Consider the following 16,904-nt stretch of genomic DNA (forward strand, 5'->3'; position numbering starts at 1 on the left):
TCTGTGGGGCATATTTACATCTCACCTCTGCTGTGGGGTAAAGATTTTGGACAGGTCTGTAAAAATGTTTTGATACTTGAAAGAAGTTGTACAAAAAACTGTGGAAGAGCAAAGACTTAAATTTTTAGTCTTTACTCACTGTCACTCTCATTAGAGAAATCCATTTAATATGGGGGCTGTTATAACGTGGGTATTTTTTAGTAATTTGAGAACTTTATGTTTACTTCACAGATTATGCCATTTCTTTACCATTTCCTAGTGCTAATCTTGTATTTTTATCATTTTAATACATTGAATAATGGTACATAATCCAAACATTTAGATGTATTAATTCCGTTATGACAAGCTATTAGCATGCCTGTTGTTTTACATAAAAGGCAAAGAGAGTAGACTTGTAAAAAGGTAGTGTATGTACCTGTGTTACATGCATGTTGTTATTGAAATAGGAAGGGAGATGAAGAGGTGTACCTCATTGCAACCAGCAAGAAATTGCTCCCCATTACTCCATGTGACTAGAATGAATTATCCAGGGCTGCTGTAGGAGAGCCAGACGTTGCCATTTGGAAAAAGTATTCTCATGGAGTATTGCCTGCACGCTCTTTGTGACCATCTTTTTTCAAGGTTTTGTGCGTATGATGTGAATGATCACACTATACCACAAAAACAGTGATCCACATCCAAGAAAAAGCTGGTCTGCAAAACCCTGACCTTTGTCACCGCTTAGTGAGGTGGTGACAATATTAATTAAAAGTCTCAGTATTGCAAAGCCTTCCGAGTGGAAATTTCTAATAGCTCCTACACCCCTGGTCATGCTGAAAAATAACCTTGTGCTGAAGATGGACATTTAATTTATTGGTTGGGAATGTGTGGCTGGGGGGAACCTTTCACTTTTAGGTCAGTGTTTTGAACCCAGGCCAGGTGAATAAGCGACAAGGTTGCTAACGCATGCAAGCTGTTTGGTAATGTCTATGAGGTGAGTTGTACTCTCAGTTTAGCTCTGTGGGAGACAGGTGTCCCTATCACTTAAACCACCAGAAATGGCAGCTTCATTGGAGGTGCCCAAAACTGTCCTTATTAGTGAGAGGTAGAGACAGTGACTTTTAATCCTAGAGGTGAAAGCTGAAACAATTTCTGTATGTGAAAACGCCTTCTCAGATTGCATCTGTGGGGTTATTCACAGTCATTGCTATTCTTAACAGTGCCCTGAGCGACTTCTTTCTCCATACCTAAGTGGCTGGCACATTTCATAATTCACTAAAAGCTTAAGGAGGGAAGGATGATAGCTAGCATGCAACTAGATTTACAGTAGTAGGTAACCGGTTTATGCTAAACAGCCAGTGTTGATTTTAATTGTAGAATTAACTTTGGATGACTGAGAACAGATGCTGAAGATGTGGTAATTATGTGTTGGTTTCCATCTGTTCATAGTAGGTTCTGGTTTTGATTAATTCTACAGTTCTTTATTTACAAGATATTTATAGTTTTGTCAACTTTCTAAACTTTCTATCTTTCTTGCTACCATTTCTTTATTGGTCTTTTTTTTTTTTCTTTTGAGCACCTCTAGAGGAGCAGTGGATTTTACCCTACAGTAGTTCTGTTGGATATAGAGGGTTTATTATTCTTATCATCACTAAATGCAAAAATGGGACACTTGAAGGTACTCAGCTACAGCTAACATCTGCTCCCATTGTTGTTAGAAGGCTTGTAGTCCCATATAAAGAATCATGGATTATATGAAATTTTCAGCATTTAAGGCAATAAAAACAGTTTTAAAATTCCTGTCTTGAATGACTTAAAGGCTGTTGCAAAACTGTGGAGGAAACACAAGCGTCAGAATCTCTTCTCCAGGATCATAAGATAGACCTCAGGAAATGTACATACCCATAGAACAGATCATTGAACCCACTTGCATTTTAATTTGGTTTATGTTTAACTTCCCATGAACACTCATCTGCCTCTTGACTTTGAATCTTATTTTCCTCTACCCTGTTAACATTTCTTCAGGTTTGTTTCTTTATTATTCTCTGTCCTTACCTGTCTACTTTCACTTTCTCCAATATCCATGACAAATCTCCTCCATTATTGCATTTCTTTTTGCTAAGGGAAAATAGGGAGTTATATTAAAGTAGAAGAGGGAAATGGGCATCACCACGTACAGAACAACCTGACAGAAACAAAATTTACAGCTATCTGTTGCATGCCAAGTGCTTGGATTCCTGAAAGGGAGTTGGTTTATGCTGAATAACTTCTTATTTTTTTAGTCTTCAAATAACATATATACCTAAGTTTTAGGTTTTCTCAGCCACAGATTCTGGAAAGAAAGAATCTTGTCTTTTCTTCCTTTTTAAGGCTGCAGTGTAGATGTCAATTATCGTGGAATCTTCCACGAACATCATAGAAAGCATGACTGGGAGAATCTGGGAAAGCATTTAGTCCATTTCAATACTTTCAGGCAGAAGCAAACATGCTCGTGCTGTTCTTGATACATTTATCCAATGTCTTCCTGATAATGTCCAAGAATGATTCCACAGTTACCCAGCCAATATCTTGCAGTGCTTCACTGCTGATAGAGTTTAAAATTAATTTAAACCTTCCTTGTTGTTGTTTAAGCTCGTGACTATCTGCCTTAAGGTCTGTTTTCAACAAACACAGTGAACTGATTTATTCTCTTTTCTCTTGTGACTTCTTAAATGGTTGAGACAAGTACCACTCTCTTAAAATTTCTCATGATTAAACCTGCCAAGCAGTTCTATATTTTTCATAGATGAAGTTTTCTAGAATTCTATTATTTTTGTGGCTGTGTCATGGTTTCTCTTCAACTGGTCCTTATTTTTCTTGAATTTTGTGCCCAAAAGAGGGGACAATATTACAGCAAATCCCTTTCCAGCACCAAGGAGATTGGAATTAATACTTCAGATATTGCTACACCATTCTTCTGCTTAAACATCCAATATTGTATTTACCTTTTATAACAGCACAACATTTTTTAATTAGGTTAGGTTGTGATCCACTGTTATTCTCAGATCCTCTTCTTCAGTGCTATTACCATGCCAGTAACTCACCATCCTGAGTTTTTGCAGTTATTTATTACTGAGGAGGGCAATATTTCAGATTCCTTGCTAATCTGCATTCAACTTTCTTCAAGTCATTTCACTGATTTGTCAAGATTAGTTTGAATTGTAGCTCTGACATGAAACATGCTTACAGACCCATCATTTTGCTGTCATATTCAGATGTTATAAGCATACACTCTCTTCTGTCATCTAAATGAGCAAATGAAGTATAGATCAGGAAATGGTTCAGGCAGATTCCCACGGAAGTATACTTAACAAGTCCTTCTGCTTAATAGTGAGTTATTACTCACCGTTTGTAGGAATACAATTTATTACTTGCTAAACACTGTCTTTATTTTTTTTTACCCCTCATAGGGTTTTGTGTTTAGTTTTACTCCTAGATAAGTAGCACTCTGCTCTAGAAACCAGCTTAGGTACATGGAATAAAACAGATCTGCTTCTGTAGGTAGAGTCCTGGCAGGGGGACTTTTAAAATACTCTAGCTTAATTAGTAGAACAAACATCTAGAATTTAGAAAGGAAAAATCATGAGGAGAGGACATGCCTGTACATAAATGCAGGCTTAAAAAGGTAGCATAGTGTAAACTTTTGTTTGCTTATCATTGGGTGTCTATTTTTTTTAAATGTAAGATTGGCCTCCTCAGAAAATGATGCTACTTGCCTCAAAAAATTTCCCACTTTTGTGTAGATAAAATATGCCAAAGTTTTTAGTAGCCTATAAGGCTGTGTTTCTCCCTTTATTATTAAATTTACTATATGTAAATTTACCGCAGGCCACACTGGTATGGTTAGTGACAGAACACACCAGCAGTAGATGTCAGATTTTTTTCTGACAATTCCTTTGTCTCTCTAGTTCTTTCACCTTATAAAATGAGTAGGTTGCAGTTATGTTGTAAAAGTAAGAATGTGTGAAGATATCTTGCAGTTTTTAGTGCAAGGTAAAAAAATGCCTGTGTTGTTAGTGAAGTTTTTCATTGGATTCTTGTCTCTTTTATTTCTGCACTTCTTTTCTGAGCAGGGTTTTCTTATTAGAGTGATTCTTGAAATTACAAAAATGACATATTTAGACCAAAATTATCCTACAGATCCTGAACAGTTTTTAGTTTCAAATGGGATTTTAAACACTGCATATGTTCCTGCTTCTAAAATATCGATGTCTCTAATTAAAAGTACATTTAAAATAGACATAGAAGTATTTTAAACTGATAAAAATACACAAGCAGACAACCTCATGGCACTGCATGTATTTTGAGAAGTCAACACAGATGCCTGCTGCTGTAAAACTTTCATAAATGGGTGTCATCAACACCAATGAAAAAGGAAGGGACTTCCTTCAGAGAGTAGATTGTTTGTTGCATTATACCAATGGTCTATCAACATCCTGAGTTGTCTGAACACTTACCTAAATTTTCATGCTTAAGACTGATGCTTTTCTTTCACATTTGAAGATGGGCTTATGTGCCTGAAAATTTCTGTCTTTTCCAGCTACCTCAGGTGATCCAATAAAAAATTATCTGCCTGCTTTTAGTAGACCTTGCTATATTTTAACTGTTTCAGTTCCTCTGAAGGCCTTATGAAACCTCTTATCTTCCTTTCCTTCCTGTTCTTCCCGTAAGAAGAGAGGGCTGACGGGAGGGTGCTGCGTGCAGTGACCCATACTGTATTTCACATACATCTTACTCCCGTCTGAGTTTTTTTTCCATTTTGGACCAATGGAACAATACAGTGTTTGCCAGTTGTCTCTTCTGAAGAATACACACTAATGTCACTCAGTTTGTAGCAAAAGGCTCAATAATATTTTTTATATTTCTTGAGCCTTGCCAAATTATTCTCGAAAGGATATTTACATGGTCTGGTTTTGCTTTTTGCATTTGTGTGGTTGTTTTTTTTTTAATAGTGAGCACTGTAAAACAGATGTACAATCATTCAGTGCTGGAAAAAAACCCCTAGACTCATACAGGATTAGGCCACCTGCTTTGTAAGGATTGAGGCCTCCCCAGGCTCTTCCATGCAAGCAAAATGCTAGCAAGATATGTGCAATGTCCCATGTGATTAATGCATCCCTTTGACAATGTCTCCTGTGAATGATAAAATTAAGGAGCTGGGTTCTCTTAGTTACTTGAGCAGGTCTGCTGACAGTGCAGAGTATGCTAGTGTATCATCTCTGATGCCATCTGGATGTGCTGGAGCAGAGAGAGCTTTCTCATACTTTGGATTTGGCAACCTTGTGATGGAGTTTCTACTGAAGTCCTTTGTGAGATGGTCCTATGCTATCTTTTCTGTTGTTTCCAGGAATTTGACTTTGATATACTGACTGATTTTAGGGTTTCCTTTTAATAACCCTTTGGAACATGCTAAACATTTCCTCTATATTAGCCTTCATGGTATCATTCACTACTGTATTTTCACTGTGCTTCATTTGAGTTGTTGCTGTGCTCTGGTATGTTTAGTGTTAAAATCCCACTTTGCTTACCAAGTGTTTTGGTGAGATCAAGTAGTACTGTTGAAGCATTTCTCCTGCTATAGTTACTCTAATTCTTTTACTAACGCATATTAATGTATTTAGCCTTCCACTGCAAGGGGAAATAAGAGCAAGGGGGCAGTTAATAATAATTCAAACCAACATGTAAGATGCAAGATAAAAATACACTCATGTACTTGATATACTAAAAGCACAGCTGATCTAGATGTTCTAGGAACATCTAAAAGATGCCATGTGTAGTCATTGGTTCACATCAAGATAGTTCGTAAAGGATATGCAATTTTCTGCTGTTTCACCTTCATGATTCTTCTTTTGGGAGCAGGATTAAATAGTTAAGAATATAGGGCCAATGCAGACTGTGTCCCAAGCCCAGAGAAAAGACCTGATCCTGCAGTCATCAGAAAAGTGTGTGGACACAGGAGCTAGGAGATCATGTTGCAGGTTCGCAGTTTATATTTTAAAACATGGATAACAGACAGATGGGAAATACTTCAAGGGGAAACCTCAGTCTGGCCTAGTGGGAATGTTCTGGCAGAGCTCTTTCTGTAACACCCTTGCCGTGCACTCAGAGCCCAGTAATGTTCTGTATAACTATAGAGTGAATCACTGTGTCCCATTTAGCCTACCAGTAATGGAGACCCTCAGCTAGCACAAGCTAGGGGAAACACTTCAGAAGAATATATTCTGCTATAAAGCAGACTTTTAAGAAACAGCTCTATCATGCTGAGATAATTAGGAAGAACACGTATGTGTACAAACAAATGTATTGTATGTTTATATTTGAAATTAATTTTCTTCAGGTGTGTTCTGCTCTAGGTGTTAGAATTTAAGGTCCACTTCAAATGAGTTGTGCTTCTGATTTACTTAACAGACACAGGAAGTATTAGGTTTCCTATGGATGCAGTATTTTTCATGACTTGTAGGTTGGAACTGTATTTTGTCAGTATTTTCTTATGTAAATGTTATAGAAAGGCTAGAGACTCTAAAACCCAAATGACTTGTGGGCTAGTAGCCTTTCTAGTAGTGGTACGGGTAAGCCTCTTAAAATCAATAGTAGTTCTTAAAACTTGTAAATCTGATAGCTAACAGAAATTGATTTAAGTTGGAGAGAGTGAAAGGCAGTGTTATCCTTTGTTATGAGATACAGGTACTGAACAGGATGAAGATCTCCAGTCCTTTATTGGGCTGGACCCACTTCTCAATTTCTAGTCTAAGTGTAAGTAAATAAATCTTCCTGAACTTATGGAGTGTATCGCCTGTACACACCCCCATGCAAGTTATGTTGCTGTTTTGGTGATGTGCATTTTGGACTCATTGTCAGTGCCAAACTAGGAATTTACCCTGTACCTTTAGCAGGTGGGACAAGTTCTCTTGTGACCCACTGATGGATAACAGTATTGGAGAGGGTAATAAGTGGTGCTTTCTCAATTCTCTTTATCCCTCTTGCTACGTGCACATTTAAAACTTGTTAAAATAGCATCTTGTTTTCTGGCTTTGAAAGACTATCGAAAGTAAGTCATCATCACACTCATAAAAAGGATGTGTGAAGTTTCTCAGGAATGTAGGACAATTCAGCGCCTAGAGGTATCACTTTTTCCATCAAGGCATGTCCTCCATTGTGCATGTGTAAAAATACTTGCACAAAAAGGGCATACCCTATTATTTTTTTTATATTAGCTGCAGCTGATTGATTAATAGGGATTAATAGCTCCTTTTTTTGCCCCTGGGTGGCAATTCTGCCTGTCAAGGGCTTGTAAAATTAGGTGGCTTGAGTAATCCACCGGATGAGATCTTTTTCTCAGGTACATGCACAGATAAATTAATTTCTCAGGTACACATCAGAGATCTATTAATACAAATTATGGAGAATATGTGTTGGTAGTCTTCACAATGTGTTTAAGTGGGCACAGAACATAAACTGCACTCACTTTTCTGGAGTTAGCTTTTCCAAAATAGACCTGTGACAGCAGCAAACCATTAATAGTGCATTAAGAGAACATTTTCCTGTGGGACTGCAACTCGTTTTATTTTCTGCCCAACATCCCTTCTTCTGTGGACTCTCGTGTAAGAATGTCAGCAAAGTGTCTTTTGTAGTAACAACCTTGGAAAGAAGATTTATTGATGTGTGTATGTATTTATTTATTTATTAAATTTATAGAGCCACCTATGGTAAATAAATTCTAAAAAAAAAATGTCTAGCTTTCTTGGCAATTATTTCTATCCCTCCTGGTATTCGGCTTGGTGCCTTCTGTCCTGCCTTGTTTCTCTGGGCAATCTGATATTCTGAAATGTGCTGTAGAGCTCAGCAGAAAAAGGAATTTGCTTTGTCTAAGTCATTTAATAGCTTTTAAATCCTAGTGGATTACAAATTTGCAGGGTACTATATGCTGGCTGTAGTTTGATCTCAAGGACTTAAACGTGCTTTGAATTGTTTCTTAATAACTATGAATAGAACTGTTAGTTAAAGCCAAAGTCTGAGAACAAGTGGTATCACAAGAAGAATAGAGGGATGAGGGTTGAATAAAATGTGGATTGTGGAAACTGTTAAAATTTGCAAGTTAGGTTCTGCAGTAGCTTTAATTACAGTCACTTATGAGATGCATCACTGAGATGTAGTAAACACTTCCTTAAGTGGCATTCATGTAACCATGTTTAGCCCTAGAAAAACAAGTCAGTTTGGAAGGCAGCAGGCTATGAAGCCACGTGCTGAGAGTCTGCTGTAATGCACCACAGCAACACTTGCCATGAGATAACTGTCATAAGGGGACAGCAGCATTTCATGACTTGGTGCACTGGTAAAACAGAAAGTTCTGAGAAACTGTAGTTCACATAAGAGATCTAAATGTCTTATTCTAGATACAGAAGATAATTTAAACTATCTAGATATAGATAGTCTAAATAAAGAATCCATGCACTGTAGAGTTCTTCAGCAGAACTTGTTATGTTATGAATGGAGGCTTTGTAGGTAATTCCAGGTTTATTCTTCTTAATGCTGCAGTGTTGATGACAAACCCCAATACTACTGGAAAGAATCTTAAGTAACCTGGAGATATAAACAGGCAGCCCATAAACCCAGTGACTGTCATTAAACTATTTCTTGAAAACAATTTGACTCAGCAGTAGTAGCATCTTTTTCTTCTTCATATAATAGCACCACTGGCTGCTTAATGCCTTCATAAAATGAACAAGAGTGAGAAGAGTTTGTCTCTCAGCAAATTCAGTGCTGTAAAAATGGTTTTAAGAGAAACTATTTAAATTATTTGAAAACTTTGGAATCTTTGGATAAAACTTATGCTTTCTGTCTATCAGTGCAGCATCCAGTAAGTTAAGTCAGTGGAGTAGATAACCACAGTGAAATTAGAGGTGGACAAAAATTCTAATCTGGTCTTTTGTTATGTGTGTGTATATATATATATGTATACATGCATTTATGAGCTAAGAAATGCTAGGTTCTGTTTCTTCTTAAAAACTAAGTGAGAAGTAGCTTTCTTCACAGTAGGAGTTAGATTTGTATTTTAAGACTGCTCGACTGGTGGGGTTGTTGCCATTAAACTATTAAACGAAAAATGGGGAAAACTCATTTACTTGAGTAGTACAGGGTCAGAACATTGACCATAAATATCCAAAAGAAGAGGTTTTTCTCCAAATTCCTTTTTGAGTTTAGCATTGTGTACTTGGAACAAGTCTACAAACTGCAGTAGCATCTACAGATGAGTACATGTCCATCACTTATGTTTAATTCATGAAAAGCTCATTCGCTTACTGATTCAGCTTTCTAATATTTATTGCCAAAATGCCATGCAAGGTTCATGAGCATTTACCCTTGAGTTCTCTATTACTATAATTATAACATTTTTAGTATTCGCAAATGATTTAATGTGGTGCTAAGCCTTCATAGATACACATCACTAGAACAAGACACTGCTTGAGGCAGACAAATTAGTCTTATAAACTAGATCCTAACTCTATAATGATCCAAACCAAATACCACCCTAAGACTCCATCATGTTGAGCCCTGAGGTAATATCTCTGTTGTGATGCTTGATATGCTCTGGTTTCAAATCTCCCACAAGTTCAATGAAGCCAGTTACCTTAAGATAGGGAGTCGACTGCTTTTCAAGCTCACATTCTTTTATTAAAATAGATGCATTTGCAAAGATGCTTCATCTGCAGCCATACTTATCTCCATCTGCACACAATAACTTACTTATGCCTCTATGGCAACTCATCCTCTGCAGGTGAAGACCCCTCTCCAGAAGCACTTCCAATACTGTTTTCTCTTTCCTTCTTTCTCTGGGTATCTAGAATTAGGGATTTCACTGCACAGCTCCCCCATATCTATAGCACTTCTTGCTTCGTCTTTCAAGTGGAAAGAGAAATCAAAAAAAACCCCTAAGTTTAGCAAGCTGCCACTATAGGAGCTCTGAAAAAAGAGCCCAGCAAGCTGCACGTAACTTCCTCACATAAGTTGAGTCAAACCCAACAACAATCAAAATGTTATTCTTTAACAGAAAGTTGCATTTTTAAGATTAGACCATTTTTGAAAAAATCAATACATACCTTCTTAAGGTATGAAATCTTTCTAAAATTTACAAGTCTCAGTTCTAGGTAAAGTTTTTACCTTGTTCTACTGCCTTTTCTAATTCTGTTTCTGATCAGAAATTAAATAGCATTAAAAAAACAGGCAAGAAAAAACAAGGCCAAAGGACATTTCATATTGACAATAGGGATTTAGGGTATATTTTATTTTTTGAACTATTTACATTAAATATTTTTAAAACGATGGTAATCTGAAGTAGCAAAAGAGGAGGAATTCCAAATACCTGACACTTTTAAGTAGCTCAAGTGTAACGTATCAAAATGTAGGGCTTTGTCATATACCTAAAGTTAAATGCCTGGCAAAATACCTACTAAATACAAACTTGCTTTATGTATCTTAACAGACACTGAAAAGCAACAGCTTGTCAGAAGGCTGAGAAGTAATGTATATTTGAAAATAGACTAATTTTAACTACTAGGATTTATCGAAGTCCGTGTTTTAATTTCATTCATAGAAAAAGTAATATGTATATGTCCTCTGTCGATCAATGGATTTAGTTCTGATATTCCTGTCTGCAGGTAAAAGCAGACCTGGTTATTCTTCCTGGAGAGAAAAATGCCCATGTTTGCTTTTGTGACCATTTTTGCCTTACAGACTTACGTATCTGCATTTGTGCGTTTCATAAAGTTGTGGTAGTTTTCTGAAAATTATATAACACAGTTTAAAAATAAAACCCATGGTAAGAAAGGCCGTAATAGCTGGGTCTGAATGTGAAACTTTTGCACTTCAATTACTGTAAACTTTCAAAATCCATTCTAATTGTCCATGTCTTCAAAAGGTATTCTGCTTCTCACTGCAGTTGCAAGTAGGAGCAGATGGAATTTTGCTGGTATCCTTGCTCTATCAAGTCTCTCTTCAGTTACTTCATGCTGAAGAGTGTTGTTACAACTTCCTGCCTGTGAGAAATGCATGTTACTTGTCCCTGGCATAGATAATCCATGTAAGAACAATTTATGATGGCATAAATTCAAGTAGTAGAAGTTTTTGCTTCTGTGCTTGGTTTGGCTGCATTTTACTGTCACACAGCTTCCATTATACCATATCAAACTTTGTTTTCAAGAAGAATGTTTAACAGAAAAGTACCAAGATAAAATTTTGTGCTTGTAAAATGTTAAGCGCAGTAATAATTATTAGAAAAAAATTGCCTTTATGTGCAGATATTTGCGGAGGGGGGGGAGGATGCATTTATAAGTAGATTCTAGCATGCTTCTAATCAAGCAATTCTTTGCATATTCATGAACCTCTGGGACAAGAACTTTGAACTCAACAACATGTATAAAATGAATGGAAGTTGAATGTCCAAATTTCTAAGCAGCAGTGAAAATCTCAGATGTAGTATTTACTCAGATGGTTTAGAAGTTGTTTTGGAAAATACTGTGTTGATAAGTACTTTTAAATTATAATTTAATTGAGGTATTTGTTATTGAATTATTTACTATTACTTGATATTTAACATTCCTTAATTTTTTTTTTTATTTAAATTGTATTTAATTTATATCTATTACAGACGTTTACAGCCTGGTGCAATTCCCACCTCAGGAAAGCAGGAACGCAGATTGAGAACATCGAGGAGGACTTCAGAAACGGCCTCAAACTGATGCTCCTCTTGGAAGTTATCTCAGGTTGGCTAAACTAAATTTTGCTATGTATTTACAGCATGCTACCTGAAACAATATTGAAAGACCAAAAATAATCAACAATCCAAAACAGCAAACAAAAGCTCTAGGAAGTTCCGGGATATCACAGTGTATCAGGGTATCATTGACATCACAGTGTTTTCGACAAACAACAGACTTTGAGGACCTGGTCTTAGCTCCTAATAATTAAAAACCCTTTACAATTAGGTAATTAGGTTACAAATTAATGTTATTCCATTTTTAGTGTAGGAGTTTTGCTTTGCTTTTAATTACTTTATTGGATAGACCAATGCTTTCAAAAGTGAATGCCCAAAGTAAAACTAGATCAATATTTTGTCACAAGCAGAAGGCCTCATTTTTCAGAAGAAGAAGATCCAAGAGCTCTCTTTGACTAACGGGTGTAAACTCACTGTGTTACCTGTTTTATATGTTATTCAGAGGGTCTGTCCCCAAGATCTGGGAATAGAATGACCCTGAATGGGACAGGAATAGCTCAAGTTACAGACACACAATAAAAGTGAAAAAGAAAATGGAAAGACAGTTTACATTTTTGCTGGAGATTTCAATGAGGGAAGATGATCTTCAAATGATCACCCTTCACGAATTGGAGAGTCATCTTTTAAGAAATTATTCTTCATTGTGAAAATCTGAAAAGATAAGTTCATTCAAGCATGTCAGCCTGTGCTCTGAAATAAGCTTCTCTGCTGTACTGGGTAAGATTGTTAAAAGCCATTGCTCTTGGTCAGATGTGGAAGGATGCTATGGCTAATCTGCTGCACAGACTCCAGCCACTCTACAGTCAGGCAGGTAAGGGTGAAGAACTCTGAGACCATCCTGCCTTCTTAATATTCAGCTGCTCTAACACAGATAGTAGCAATGGACCAGAAGTTGAGTAGCAGGGAGCACTCACATGTCATCCAGATGTTTAGGACAAACATAAAAATTTTAGTGTGGTTTTACTTATGTATCAGAAAGATCTAAGTCAGATGTTTCAACATTTGAATTTTCTCTCCAGGATTTTATTCAAAGCCAGTTGATGTTCTTTTAGTAAAATACCTGTTAAAATAACTGCTAACTTTTAGACACTGTGTTCAGGGCACATTCACTCTTGAGTTCTAATCACTTGGGTGTCTGTAACCAATAAACACATTGAATTTGTTATTCTCCAGGGGAAAGGCTACCGAAACCAGACAGAGGGAAGATGCGCTTCCATAAAATTGCTAATGTCAACAAAGCTCTGGATTATATTGCCAGCAAAGGAGTGAAACTTGTGTCAATTGGTGCAGAAGGTATGTGCCACAGCTTGACAACATGACTTACTTAGATCCTAGGCATTCACATTGCAAAGAAGTCTGTTAGAGACCCTTTGCCAGATTTGTGGGCTATTCTCTATGTATGGGTGCCTCAAAAATTCCTTAATATTCATTGCTGACCTATATCTGTGAAAGGACAAGAGGTGGAAATTTGTGGACACCTGGAGAGGGATAGGGGGATAAATGGGCTTTAAGATCACTTTATCTCCAAGGTTAAATTATCCCTGTTTCAGTGGGTGTTCAGATAATGATTTTTTTTTTTCAGAGCATTACATTTTTTCCTACACATTACTAAAAATAAGGAAATCCTTTAGAAATCACGTTAGATTTTAGTATGTTCTTTATCCAGTCTGGGATTTATTTTTTTTTTTTTTTATCTTTTAAGAGATATTCAGACAAGACAAAGGCTGATATCACTACCAGGTGGCTGGGACCAGGTCCCATTTTATTATGAGACTGACTGTGGATGGCAGCTATGTTTCTAAAATTCAGGTGTAGAGTTAAGGGAGTGATCAAAAGAAATTATAGTAGCTGGGGAGAGACTGAACATATGAAGAAAGTTGGATGGAATGTTATTTGCTGAAGTTATTACTTTGTTATTTTTCTGTTGTTCAGGTAGTTAAGTAAAAACATGCTGTTGGCTACCTAAACGCTGGTAGGTGTAAGCTGAGCAAAAAAAAAAGCAAGCTCTCACTACAAGTGAACCTATGAGATTCAGTAAGTCATTTAAAAAGGACAAAGTTTTATTTAGAGCTAGCTACTCCATGGAGGTATTTGCATAATTCTTTGCATAGCCATTATCATACAAAGGAGTGATGTGGCTAGCATAATATCCAACTACTTCTGATTCCATAGCCTTAATGATATGCTGTCCATTCTTGGGGCAACATCTAACACATCCTTAAGGAAAAACTCTGTCTTCAACCTCAACATCATGGTGAGAAGCACTAGCTATATCCTGTTCACATTGCTAGGCCTCTTTAGATTGATTTATGAGCCTTCTTTTTATTTTTTTTTTCTCCAGGCTTATAGATGTCCTTATTCTGGCTTCCAAACCTTGATCTCAGGGAGTTTACTGTAATTGTGGCTGGAGCAGGAAGGTTAATTAGGTGGCACGGGATATCTGTAGAAGTAATACAGAAATTTATCAGCATTCATTGATTACACAATGCTTTGACTTAGCCTGCTTGGTTCCTCAAGTTTCATTCACCAAATGTGTTCAGTTTCTAGATCTAGAGCTCCAAAATCCCAAGAAATGGGTGTAATCCGGGCAGAGCACTTGTTTGAACTCACCCTTTATTCATTTCAGACTGAGCTGGGTAGGCCATCTGAGTCTAACTCCATACCATCTATCTTTAGGCACATAACAGAGACCTATTTTGGGCAATATATCATCAGTGGGGAGAAACAAATAATTCCCAAAGGCACTTCAGATCTCAAAAGAGCTCTACTGCATTTCAGAGATGCCTGGATACCTCCATCAGTTGCACAGGCAGTCAGGGGCAGCTGGGCCCTTAGCTCAATCAAACAAAGTGGGATGGAAAAATATGCCACCAAATAAACCTCTGCAGTTGTTTATTCTGAGAGAGACATGGCACTGAATGGACAGCAGAGGGTACTGAAGAGACAATTTATAGGTGGAAATGAAAATTAAGAATACAGGAGCTTGTTGATATCTGGTGCAGAAATACTGAGAGTGCAGAGCGTGGATCAAATGAATGGTAGTTTCTGTCATGTCATGTCATGTCATGTCATACTGGGACTCTGTGGCTTCCTGACTGAAAAGAGTGTAGCAAAGAAGGCAGAGTGGTTGTTCTCGCTGGTCACAGTTTGCACGATGTACTAATGTTTTCACACTTAGGTTCTTCTAGCAGGGCTAGAGTGTTTAAACTGAGATCCATCAGCACGTACCTACTCCTGAAAGGACAGACTAACCCTCTGCATTCTCATCTCCCTCATTTTGCCCTGTTATTGCTACTTATTACTGCCAGAGTGTTCAGACTAAGGAGCAGCACTTGAGCACTTTCTAAATCACCTGAAAGTGAAGCATCTGGGATAGCTCAGATCAGCCACCAAAACCATTTAAACTAACCCTGCTGTTCTTCTTGGCAGCAGCTGGCACTAGTTTAGATGCTCTGTGATAACAGGTATTTCCCTCTAGGAGGGAGGCAGAAACAAGACTCAGTAACCTCTTCAAGTTTCCTAGCCAGCTGCTGCAAGGTGATCTCGGTCCCTGCACTCAATGTTTCTTCCTGCATGTAACAGCAGGCCACAGTTAGTAAGCCAGAAGATTGAGGTGCAGGCTTTTATTGCCTGTTTCTGGAATTTTAGATCTGTAAAATGAAGGGATTAAAAGCAAAAAAATCAGCCATTAACATGAAAAAAAGTTTTAAATTCTTGGATGGAAGCACAGGAGAAAAGTACACTGCTGCTGTCATAACTTAGATGCAGAGGGGAACCTGTCATTGTAAGACATTGCACTATGTCAAGTATGGCTAATTACACACATTAGATTACAACCATGTGGGCAGGAGCAGATAGATTCGTGTGCCTTCCACTCCTACTCTAAACAGGTTGAACATAAAGCCAGCTCTGGCCCAGACGTGCTTAGTTCCCTATTAAGTTTACCACATTTGTTATCCAAATCATAAAGCTGTGCTGATGCAGCAATCCAGTGTCACACCTGACTGGGTATAGTTTCACAGTGTGGGACCTCTGGCACCAATACGTGTTTAAAATCTCTGTGCCCCCTTGTCCTGCATACTTGCTCCCACACTTCACAGCCCTACCCTATCACTTGGGCTGACAACTGTTTCTATAGCTATGCTAGGGACTGGATCAGCAATCTGATCTGCCTTTGAAACACCTCACCTCTTTTTTTTTATATTATTTTGTTGCATTTTTCAGCATTGTTGACTGAGCAGTCATCATGGGATGAAAATGGAATGAATGTCAGCAAGGAAAGAGAGCACAGGCTCCTTTAAGCTTGCACTGTTATTGAAGTCCTTAACTCCTTAACTCATTACCCTTATGTGGGAGCATGGAACGTATGGGCTTGTCTGCACCCATCTGTTATGGCATTCTCTGAGTTGTATGGATGCTTGGAATACTTTTTAATTTCCAAAGCATGAATTTCTGCATCTGTATCTGCTAGGGATTGTGTTTTATTGTCTGACATGGTGAGTGGTGGAGAGCACATAGGCCCAAGGGGACCAATTGGCAAACAAAGATTAGACTGTGGGACATCAGTTTAAAGTTCAATTTAGTATTTTTAAGGGGCTGGGTATATTCTTTAAAGTCATCATTTACTGTGCTAAGCCTGACTTCCTTGGGCTGTCTGTGGAGTGGAAAGAAAGAGGTGATCACCTTTAACTGTGCCCAATGTAGCCACTCCGATCTGTCTTGTGGAAGATTCTCTCCACTGGTGATGAAATGAGACCACTGAGTGAAGAAGCTAAAGCAAAAGCTGTGAAAGTAGTCCTTAGGAGCTGTTCACAGTCTAGGAGTTAGAGTTTTCCCTTAAGTTTTGAGAAAGTGCAATAAACCCATTTGCAAGGTAATTGCATCCTGAATGTAATGAATTGAGATATGGAGAACCATGAAAGACAAGTATCCCGTAAATAGGAAACGCCTCTGTATTGCTTCCCTGGGGAGTGGGAGAAATACTAAAAACCAAATGATGTGTGAATCTGCTACAAGGTTAGAATAAAAAAAAATAAAGACAAAGCAGATTTAAAAACTGAAACAAAAACATTTGAGAACTTGCCACACTGCTTTGCTTAGCTTTTTCCATAGCCAC

At 37.6% G+C, this 16,904-nt stretch overlaps 1 protein-coding gene across 4 annotated transcripts in view; it reads left to right on the forward strand.

The window, feature by feature from the left end:
• The window catches only part of ACTN2 (actinin alpha 2), a 71,625-nt gene that overhangs the window by 14,160 nt on the left and 40,561 nt on the right, over positions 1-16,904 (forward strand). For all 4 annotated transcript variants that reach the window (XM_069852360.1, XM_069852358.1, XM_069852356.1 and 1 more), the window contains exons 2-3: positions 11,663-11,777; positions 12,962-13,081. In XM_069852360.1, the coding sequence (XP_069708461.1) occupies positions 11,663-11,777; positions 12,962-13,081 (235 nt within the window). The remainder of the gene's footprint in view (positions 1-11,662; positions 11,778-12,961; positions 13,082-16,904) is intronic.

The sequence above is a fragment of the Phaenicophaeus curvirostris genome, chromosome 2, assembly GCF_032191515.1.
Source record: "Phaenicophaeus curvirostris isolate KB17595 chromosome 2, BPBGC_Pcur_1.0, whole genome shotgun sequence".
Lineage (NCBI taxonomy): Eukaryota > Metazoa > Chordata > Aves > Cuculiformes > Cuculidae > Phaenicophaeus > Phaenicophaeus curvirostris.